The 10,293-nt window shown below is 67.4% G+C and overlaps 1 protein-coding gene across 2 annotated transcripts; it reads left to right on the top strand.

The window, feature by feature from the left end:
• The first annotated feature begins 1,181 nt into the window (after nucleotides 1–1,181).
• TMEM59L (transmembrane protein 59 like) lies at nucleotides 1,182–7,345 on the top strand. 2 transcript variants are annotated; one of them, XM_084498910.1, is made up of 8 exons: nucleotides 1,182–1,415; nucleotides 3,147–3,252; nucleotides 3,568–3,662; nucleotides 4,703–4,849; nucleotides 4,944–5,043; nucleotides 5,363–5,471; nucleotides 5,576–5,717; nucleotides 5,930–7,345. In XM_084498910.1, exons 1-8 carry the CDS (start codon nucleotides 1,227–1,229, stop codon nucleotides 6,086–6,088), a joined length of 1,047 nt encoding a protein of 348 aa, XP_084355036.1. In that variant the 5' UTR covers nucleotides 1,182–1,226; the 3' UTR covers nucleotides 6,089–7,345. The 2 variants fall into 2 exon arrangements, with proteins under 2 accessions (XP_084355036.1, XP_084355037.1); XM_084498911.1 differs by having other exon boundaries at nucleotides 5,600–5,717.
• The last annotated feature ends 2,948 nt before the right edge of the window (nucleotides 7,346–10,293 follow it).

Raw genomic sequence — 10,293 nt, forward strand, 5'->3', positions numbered from 1 at the left:
TAGCGGAGCCCCCAGCCCCCCTCCTCTTCTTCCTCCTCCTCCTCCTCCTCCTGCTTCGGGGTGCTGCCATAAATAAGGCTAATGGGCAGCGCAGCGGCAGCGGGCGCGAGGCCGGCCCCGTGCCTTTGATGTCTCCTAAACCCTGGGAAATAAAAGCTGTAAATCTGGGGTGTCGGGGGGAGCCCCCGGCAGCGTGCCCTCATCGGGAAGGGGCCCCGCCAGCACCTGGCCTCGCTGGAGGCTCAGTTGAGAGCCGAAATTTGGGGGATGTTGGCCTGGGGGTGGCACAGCCCAGCCCCTCTGCGCCCCTGTCCTTCTGTGCCACCAGCACCAGTGGTCCCCAGTCTCTGGGTGCCCCCCCAGTGTCCCCCCCAGTTCCTCTGCATCCCCCAGTGCTGCTGCATCCCCTGGTCCTGCATCCCTCTGCATCTGCAGCCCCACGTTCCCTGGTCCCCCTGCATCCCCGGTGTCCCCCCCTGCACCTCCTGGTCCCTGCGCATCCCCCCCTGGTGTCCCCGCATCCCTCGGTCCTCCCGTGTCCCTCTGGGCCCCCTCCAGCCCCCCCCCCGTGCTTTCTCCTCCCCCCCGCACCCCCAGTGCCCATCCATCCATCCTCCTGTCCCCTGCACCCCCATCCTGCTGCACCCCTGGTGCCTGAGCATCCCCCTGACCCCCCCTTGTCCCCCTGCATCCCCCAATCCCCCCCTCCCCCTGCACCCCCTACACCCCCCGTCCTGCTGCATCCCCCGGTGCCTCAGCATCCCCCTGTCCCCATCCCCCTGCCCCCTCGCATCCCCGTGTCCCCCTCCATCCCCCTGTCCCCCTCCACCCCCTCAGTACCTCAGCACCCTCCTGCACCCCCCCTGCACCCTCCTATCCCCCCCTTGTCCCCCTTCACCTCCGGTACCCGAGCATCCCCCGGTCCCCCCGCATCCCCACATCCCCGCATCCCCGCGCACCCCCCGGTACCCTTTTTCCCTTTCCCTCAGGACTCGTTTTTTTTATTTTTATTATTTTTTTTTTTTAATTTTTTTTTCTTGGGGGGGGCCTCTCCGGTGCCGCCGGAGCTGCGGCAGGCTGCGGCGGCTCCCCCCCCCCCCTGCCCGCGGCTTTCTCCCCGCCGCCCCCTCCCGGCGCACGGGCGCGTCACGGCGGGGCCGGCACCGGCGGCGGCGGCGGCGGTGGCGGTGCCGGTGCCGGTGGCTGCGCTCCGCTCCCTGCCTGCCATGGCCTCCCCGGGCCCCCGGGCCCCCCCGTTTCTCGTTCTCGGTTTGGTCCTGGCCGCCGCCGCCGCCTCCTCCGCCGCCTCCGCCGCCGCCGCCGCCGCCGCCACCGATCCGTTCTCGCCCCAGCTCGGGGACACCGGAGCTTGCCACCGGCAGTGCGGCCGCAGCCTGCAGCACCGGGCCGCCGCCGTGAGTTGGGGAGGGGGGGGGGGGGCGGCGGGCACCGGGAGCAGCTTGGGGGAAGCGGGGGAGAAGCCGGGGGGGGAAGCGGCGGGGAGGGGCAACGGGAGAAGCGGGGGGAGAAATGGGAGAAGCGGGGGGAGAACCGGGAGAACTGGGGGGTGGAATCGGGAGAAGCGGGGGGAGCACCGGGAGAAGCCGGGGGTGGAACCGTGGGCACCGGGGGGAGCACTGGGAGAACTGGGGGGGAGCACTGGGAGAACTGGGGGGAGCACCGGGAGAACCAGGAGATGGCACCGGGATAAGCGGGGGGAGCACTGGGAGAAGCGGAGGATGGCACTGGGAGCACTGGGGGGAGCACTGGGAGCACGGGGCGGGGGAGCACTGAGGGCATCAGGAGCACCGCGGGGAGCACCGGAGGGGGCACCGGGAGCACCGAGGGGGACGGTACCGGGAGCACCGGGCATCGCCATCCCACAGGGACCCGGGGGCCTTGGGGGGGCCACGCTGCACCGAGCCCCGCTGGGGGTTCGGGGTGCCCCTGGTGACCCCCACTGGCAGCCCCTGCCCGGGTTTGGGGTGCCCCCGGTGAGGGGGGCAGCTTGGGATGCCCGCAGCTGTGCCCCCCTCCCCAGATCTGGGGTGTCCCAGGGGTCCGTGCCACCCACCCCGGGTTTGGGGTGCCCCAGTGAGCCCCCCTCCAGCCCCCCCCCTGCATCCAGCACCGGTGAGGCCCCGGGGCAGAGCCCCCCCCGGCTGAGGTGGCCGGGGGCCAGTGGGGATGGGGCCAGTTGAGATGGGGTGGGGGGCAAGCAGGTGATGCTGGGGGGGGCCAGCATTGACCCGGGGATTCAGAAGGAGGCGAGCGCTGCTCAATGGACCCGGAGCATCACGGAAAGCCCCGGATCAGAGCCCTGCTCGTGGCACCGTGCTGGGGACCGGCCGCTGATGGGGCCACGCAGGGGATGCAATCCAAGCGACGGGCCCGATGCGGCTCTGACTCTTTGTAATGCCAGCAACAGGGAGGAAAAAAAAGGGCTGGGATGGGTCCTGGCCCCGCTGCAGGGGAGCAGGGTTGGGGGCCACCCGTGGCAGGGCCGTATCCAGGCCGGTGCCTTGGCAGGAGCCTGCACAGCCCCCGCTGCTCGGGGGTGGGCATGGAGATGTCCCCCCAGCTGGGCTTGTTGGGTGCTGGAGGCAAAGGGGGGGCAGCTCCTGGCACTGCCTGCGGGTGCACAGACACCCCCCAATAACCCCCAACCCGTGGGGAGATGCACACGGGGACCCCCCCCATGGTGCAGGCTCCCAGGCCCCCATGGATGTGCAAACCCCCATGCACACACCCCCCATGCACACCCCCCCCATGCACACACAGCCCCCACGCACCCCCCCATGTACCCCAACTCCCTCCAGCACCCCCCCTTTTCCCTGCCATGCACAGGGACAGGGGATGCCCAGCGGAGATCGGGGTCCTACCACGTCCTCACCGGGGACGAGGCCGCCTGCAGACCTCACTTGGGATGCCCACCCAGCTGTGGTAGCAGCTCTGCCCCCCCCGGTGCCACCAGCACCCCTCGTTGTGCGCGCACCCACGGCGGTGCTGGCCCCAACGCGTGGCCCCCGTGGCCCCCATCCCCTACGGGGCCCTGTGGTGCCAGGGGGGGGCCGTGCCGGGGGGTCGGGCGCAGCCCCCGGGCTGAGCTCGGTGCCAGCTCCGCGCCGTCCTCCTCCTCCCTCCAGGATGCTGTTCTCAACGCCTGTTACCGGGGCTGCCGGCTGTTCTCCATCTGTCACTTCGTGGATGCGAGCGCGGCGCTCAACACAACCAGAGCCGAGTGTGAAGCAGGTGAGCAGCCGGCAGCCCGGCGGCCCCCGCTCCCCAAACACCGTCCAGAAGGGGCTCCTCCACTCACCGCTGTCACCTCCCCGGTGCCTTCCACCCTCCCTGGTTCCCCTGCGCCCCGGGGGCCGCATCCTGCGCATCCCCCCGGGGAGGGTGGGAACGGTGCCGGTTTCCCCGGTTTTTTTTTTTTTTTTTTGGGAAGGGACAACTTGGTGATGGAGCCGGTGCTTGGGGTGCTGCTGGCGGGATTTGGGGGTGACGTGGAGCTCGGACCCAGCACCCTGGCTCCGTCCTGAGCGCCCCCAATCCTCCCGGCAGCGTGCGCCGAAGCCTACAGCAACGCGCAGGAGCGCTTCGGCTGCAGGACCGGGTGCCGCAAGCAGCTGCCGGAGGTGGAGAGCAGGATGGACAAGGTGAGGAGGGGGGAATCGGGAGCCCCCAGCCCGCCCCTTCCCACCCAGCCTGTCCCCGCTGGGCCCACGGTGCCGCTTAATTAGTGCTGCGGTTAATTGGGCTCCAGCAGGCGTTGGTTTGGGACGGGGCGATTCCGCTGAGCTCCCCAGCTGGGAGGTTTTGGCCAGGTATTGTGAATTCCCCCAGTTTTGATCCTTTATCCGTCCCGGCAATTAGCAACGCTTTCCCTCCTACGTTTAATTAATCCAGCTTTTGCCCAATTAATTAAATTAGACTTTGGCCCAAGGTAGAAGCTCTTGGCTCCCTCCGCGTGCAGACTGAGATGATTTTGTGCCGTGGAAGGCAGGGGTAAGGCACGGGGCTCCTTCCCCTGCCACGTTTGGGCCCTTTTCTAAGAGCCTCAGCCCCGGGGTTGGGGACAAGCATCGGGGACAAACGCCTGCGCTGTCCCCCAGCCCCAAATGTGCCGCCCCCCCCCCTTCTCCCACCCAAAGCCTTTTTTCCTTTGGGTTCCCAGACGAGCAGGCAAAGCAGATTTAGCATAATAATTAGATACAGAATCTGACCTATTTATTTCCTGTTTGCTGGTTTGACCGTGCAAGGGGCTGTCGGAAAATGTTCGAAGCCAGTGGCAGGGAGCAGCCAAGCGGATTCCAGCAGGGATGCTTTAAAAATAACAAACCGCCGAGACGGCCAAGAATCCAGGGCACGGGGCCGCTGCCAGGAGAGAAACGCCCTCGGCATCTCGGCCGCTGCTCTCCTATTGTTTAAGGCGCCGCTGCGAGTGCGGGGCCGGGTGACAGCCCTGGGGACCGCGGGCTGGGGGACACCGCGGGCGCTGGCCCCGGCCGGGTGCGCGCGCAGGTGGCTGCCCCTCGAGGAGCCCTTAGCTCGCTTTGGAGCTGCGTGGTGGTGGAAAATGAGGCTTGGAGATGATGAGCACCGGGCTCAATCCGGCCACGTCCTCCTCGTGGGACGTTGTCTGCTGGGGTGGGTGGCCGGGGGACGCCGGCGACGCGCTGTCCCCGCTGCTTTGCAGAGCCCCGAGGTGAAGGCGCCGCCGTTCTCCGTGCTGGATTTGGTCTCCACCTTCTGCAACGACATCGTCAGCTCTGCCCAGAGCTTCATCTCCTCCACCTGGACCTTCTACCTGCAGGCGGACGATGGCAAAGTGGTGGTGTTCCAGGTCGGGGGGGGGGACCCGCGGCCGCTCTCCGCTGGGTGCTGAGTGGGCTGGGGACCCCCTCGCCGACCACGTTCTCCCTTTTCCCTCGCTGCAGTCCCAGCCCCAGCTGGAGTTCCCACTGCCCGAGGTGCAGATGACCCAGCCGGAGCGGCCGGGACCGGGGGCCAGCCCCCACGTCCCGCAGCCCCACGCAGGTGCAGGAGGGGGGGGACCGGGCTGTTAGGGTAGGGGGGGGGTGGTCGGGAGCTTCTGAGCCCTCCTGGCTCCCATCCGATTTCTCCAGAGCGGAACAAATCCCCCGATTCTCAGCTCTGATCCGCTTCCCACCCCCTGCACCCATGCTGGGGGGGGGGTGAAGGGGGTGGGACCGTGCTTGGCACCCACTGCAAGGAGCCTCCAGGGGCTTCTGCGCCCCCCAGCAGAGGGTCCCCGGGGGGGGAGAGACGCCTCCAGCACCCCTGCACCCAAATTGCAGTGGGTGCCCGGGCTCAGCATCACCTTTTTCCCTACCAGGCCCCCGGCAGAAGGAGGAGAAGCACCCCCCTGGGAAGGAGCCGCGGGGCAAAACCAAGCCCGCGGACACCCCACAGCCGGAGCACGATTTCCTGGGCTGCATGGCCAAGTAGGTGCCGTGGGGCTGTGGGGGGCACGGGGGGGGGGCTGCACCGGGCCGGCCACCCCCTTGCCGTACCCAGAGCCCTGCCATAAACCGGCCCTGTTTCTTTGGCGGGGGGCGGCGGGGTGTTACAGGCGCTCGGGCCTTCCTCGCTGGATCCTGGCCGCCTGCCTCTTCCTCTCCATCGTGGTGATGCTGTGGCTGAGCTGCGCCAGCTTGGTGACGGCCCCCGAGCAGCACGTCAAGACCCAGGTACGGGGCGAGCGGTGTTGAGTCAGCGGGGGGTCCCTTTGGGGTCCCCACCACCCCGTGTCCCCCCCCCAGGTTATATCTGGGTGCTGAGACGTGGCCATCCCAGTCCCCACATTGCGGTCGGGCTGCTCGTTGTGTCCCCACACCAGGGACCGGGGGGGGGTCCCGTGCCATGCTCCGGGGTTGCACGGTCCCCTCTGCCTCTCTTGCAGCCTCTGAGCATCAACGGGGACAAGGAGTTCCTGGAGGACCTGGACGGCCCCGGCGCCTTCCCCCTGCCGCCCGTCATCGCCGTCACCCTGTGCCCTGCGCACGGCGAGGACGCGGGGCCGCTGCCCCTCAAGGTCGACCTGGACAAAACCGTCCTGTAGCTCTCCTGCCCCTTCCCCATCACCTCCCTGCCACCTCGCTGTCACCGTCCCCACGCCGGTGTCCCCGGGTCCTGCTCTTCTCCCCCGTGTCCCCAGCTGCCCGTGGGCTCTGCCTCCGTGGTGGGTGGGGGGGGTCCTGGCTGGATGCCACCATCACCCCTAGGGCCAGCCTGGGGCTTTTCCTCCTCCGTTAACGTTGCTGCGTGGTGGGCTCCTGCTTCCCGGAGCTAAAAGAGGGCTGCCAGCGTGGGGAGGCCGGGGGGAGCCCGTCTGCTCCGGAGCAGAGCCCCCCGGGGCCCCCCAGACCTCCGGGCATGGGTCCAGCGCTGGGCAGGAGGGAGCCGGCTGCGGTGGGGGATGGAGCAACGTCTGCAGCACTCGGGGCTTTGGCTCGGCACATCCCCGGCCTCCCACCTTGGGCTGAGCCTCCAAGGCGCCGGCTCCGGCCCTGGGAACTCCCTTCCGCCGGCCGGAGCCGATTGCCTCGGGGAGCCGAAACGTGGCGAATGGATTTGGCGTTGGCAGCCGGAGAGAGCGGCGGATCTGGCCGAACTCCGTGCCCACGCGAGGACCCAGCCAGGCCCCTCGCAGGAGCTGCCGAGGGGCCCCGGGATGGATCCTTCCCCTCCCTGCTCCCCGAGGCCTCGGGGGTTGTCTGGTGCTGGTGGGACCAAGCGGGGGACGCGGTGGCATTTCCCTGCCCCGTGCTCCTGGGGCGCGTCCGAGCACGGGCAGAGGTGCTGGGATGTGCTGGGATGTCTCCATCCGGGGCTCAGCATCTCTGCCCGCATCCCGGAGAGGCTCAGCCCCCTGAGTGGCACCAGCTCCGGGTCCCTAGAAGGGGCGAGGACCCCCTAGAAGGGTCCCAAGGACCAGCCCTGGGACCTCCTGGCCAAGCGGAGCCCCTCAGGGCTCACCCCAGTGCAGCTCAGAGCAGGGGCATCCCCCAACTCCCACCCTTCTCCATCACCTCCTGCGTCGTTTCGTGGTTTGATTTCGTGGTCCCTCGGCCCCTGGCACCCCGTGGGGACACCCCTGGGGACAGCCCGGTGGTGGCAGTCCCCCTGTAGCCACCTAACACATGTGTACAGGTTAACTTATTACCCCTGCCCCTCCGCCCCTCAGTTTTTACGCTCTTCCCACTTTTTGGGGGGGCCGCTCTGTGTGTCGTCGCGGGGCAGGGGAGGCTCTCGGCCCCGGCCCCCGCCGGTTTTGTGCTGCTCCATATCACACGTGCAACATAGCTGGGTTTGGGGGGGGGGGTGTGGGTTGGGGGGAGGCGCTGCGGGTTGGGGGGGTGGGGGGGGGGCTCGTGTCCGTTTTTGGGGTACACTTCTCGGTGTCGCTTTGTGGCAGCTCAGCTCAGTGTCAAGCTCGGTGCAGTCCGTGTCGTTGTCTCAGCCGCGTGGCTCCCCCCTCCGTGCAAGGTCCTGGGGGGGGGGGGTGTGAAAGCGTGGCCGGGGAGCGCCCATCCCGCATCGGTTTGGGTTCCAAGGAGCAAACCCGGCCCCAAGCTGCCTGCGGAGCCTGGGTCCGGCTGGGCGGTGCGGGAGGGGAAATAAAAGGTTTGTACCAGACCCGGGGAGTCGGCGGCTTTGTGGGGAGGGGGGCTGAGCCCCTGCGTGGGGCTGGCAGTGGGGTGCAGGGCCCTTCCCAGCCCGGTGTGTGCCTTTGCAAGCTGGGCAAGGAGAAAATTGCCGATGAATCCAACTTGGTGCAAAAAGCGTTGTGGTGTTCCTGGGAGAGGGGGTTGGCGACCCCCTGCCACGCATAAATACAAAGACGGGACGTGGAAAAAGGGCTTTTCGCACTTAAAAACCCCCAAAGACACCCGGTTTAGAGAAGGATGACCATTTAGAGATGGCAAGGTGCCGAGGGGGCTGTGCACAACGCCTGTCACTGCACTGCACCCAGCTCGAGGGCCAGGACGTGCGGGTGTGCGCGCCCGCACCTTGCCCCCTCGCCGTGTGTTTTTCCTGGCGGGGCGCCCGCGTCCACGCTGCCGCCGAGCTCTCGCCGTGCCAAGCACGACACGAAGCTCAGGCGAGGGCCCGGAGGCTCGTTCTTAGCACTTCAGGAGCTCAGCGGGGTCCCGTCCTCGGAGCCAGCGGTGGCGCGGGGGCCCCCGAGGAGCCGGGGCTGGCGCTTTGCTTGGCTGCTCCTTGTCCCCGGGACGTGGCGCCGGTGCCGGCGAGGTGCCTGCCCGGCCCCGGGGAGCAGCAGCTGGGTGCTGGGGTGCTTGGTGCACGTCGCAGCCAAAGAAGGCTGTCCCTGGGGGATGCGGAGCGTGGCATGCAGCGGCAGCCCTGGGTGGAAGCCAGCAGCTGCTGCTGCCATGGCACAGCCCCTGCATGGCCCTAAATTGGGGGGGGGGTGTCCCCCCGGCGATGCTGGGTGCTGGTGGGCGATGCTGAGCTCTCCCCGGGCTCAGATAGCTCAGCAGATGGGAAGGGGCAGCATTTCCAGCCCCCTGGGGTGCTGAAGGTTGGAGTCCAGCACGGGGCAGCCACAAGTAGGTGACCCCAAGACACGAGCCCCCCTCCATCGCTTGAGTGCCCCCCAAGTGGCTTTCTGGGGGGGGATTTCCACCCACATTTTCCCTGTGGAGCCCAGGACATCAGCGCTGAGCCCTGTTACAGCCTGGGCAAGGATGCTGGCACCCGGCGGCGATGCAGCAGTGGTTGGGTGCAGCAGGAACAACCCCCCCCAGAAACAAAAAACCTTGGGAGGAAACCCCCAGCACGGAGCTGCCTGCGGGGGGATCCCCCCCCTGTGCAGGGCTCTGAGTGCCCCCCGCCACCGTTCGGTGCCGAGGGAGGTGGCGGGGGGCGAGATCGGAGCAGACAGCTGGCAAACCCTGCCCCGGCTCCGAGCGGGTCCCTCCTGGGACAGGAGCCGGGCTCTGAGCCGCGGACAAGCTCCTCTCCTTTAAACTGGATCAGATTCCTCGCTGCTGGCTCGGGGTGCAGGAAACCGTGCCCAGGAGCAGGTGAGGAGGGACCCCACTCTGGCGAGGAGGAGACGCATGAAATTAGCTGGTTCCACTCCCCCCAGCAGGCAGCCGGGGCATTTTCCATCCGACGCCTTTTTCCTTCTCGCTCCCTGTTGTGGTTTTTCACGGGGAAAGCAAAAAAAAAAAAAAAAAATCAAAAAAAAAAAAAATCGCGGTGTGTGGCCCCGTGAGCGAAGAGGAGATGGGGAAGAGGAGCAGGACTGCACCCTCCGACCCACGGGGGGCACGGGGAGCTGTGCTGGGCCACGTCCTCGCCGCCAGCATCCGTGCGCCCACGCGTCCAGCCCCGGGTCAGAAAGGAGCCGCAGGCCGGTAGGTGGGGACTGTCAGCCACGCTGCGACGAGAAACAGCCTCCAAAAACTGGGGGAGGCCAACGAGCAGCCCCCCAGGACCTCCTCGTGGACCCCAAAGCATTGCCAGGCACGGATTTCCCTCCCCTGTTGCTCTCTGCTGTGTCGTGCGGGGCAGAAAGCCCAGGGATGGGACAGCGGGGTGGGGACGGACCCCGAGAATTCCCCGCTTTGTACCCCTCCCAATTTCCTCATCGATTCTTCTGGTTTGTAGCAGAGGCTGTGCTGGTTTGGCTGGGTCTGCGTCTGCTGTTCCCCATCGCGCCTTCCCACCAGAAGGGCTGGGTCCGGGGAGATGGTGCTGAGCACAAGGAAACCACGCAAGGTTTCTCCTTGGAGGTCTCTGATAAGAACCCACAATTATGTGGCGTGATGGTTTGGGGCCCTCGCAGAGCAGGGTTTGTGAAGATAATGGAAAAAGAGCCTCTCAGCTGGGGAAGGGCCGTTTCCTCACTGCTCCAGCTCCTCTTAGCACGAGGCTGCCCCAGCACATCAGCACCCGGAGCGCCCAGCGAAAACACGCCCGTGGGTTCCCCTTCCCCGTCCTCCTTCCCGTGACCTACCCAAAGGGAACGGGGCAGCGGGTGATTCAGCAACAAGAAAACCGCACGAAAAACAATCTCCTGGTGCTAATGGGATTGGTTCTGTCCCTACCACGCACATTCCAGCCCGGCTCAAGGGACCACTTGGGGGGAAAAAGGAGGGGTTGACGAAGCCAAATTCTTCTCCGTCTTCAAATGGCAGGGTTCGGCGCGGTGCCGCTGGCCGGAGCACCCTCTCCGCAGCCGGCACGGAGCGCCTGCGTGCATCCAGCCCGCCGCCAAGTGACATGCATTTTCCA

The sequence above is a fragment of the Aythya ferina genome (assembly GCF_964211825.1).
Source record: "Aythya ferina genome assembly, chromosome: 26".
NCBI lineage: Eukaryota > Metazoa > Chordata > Aves > Anseriformes > Anatidae > Aythya > Aythya ferina.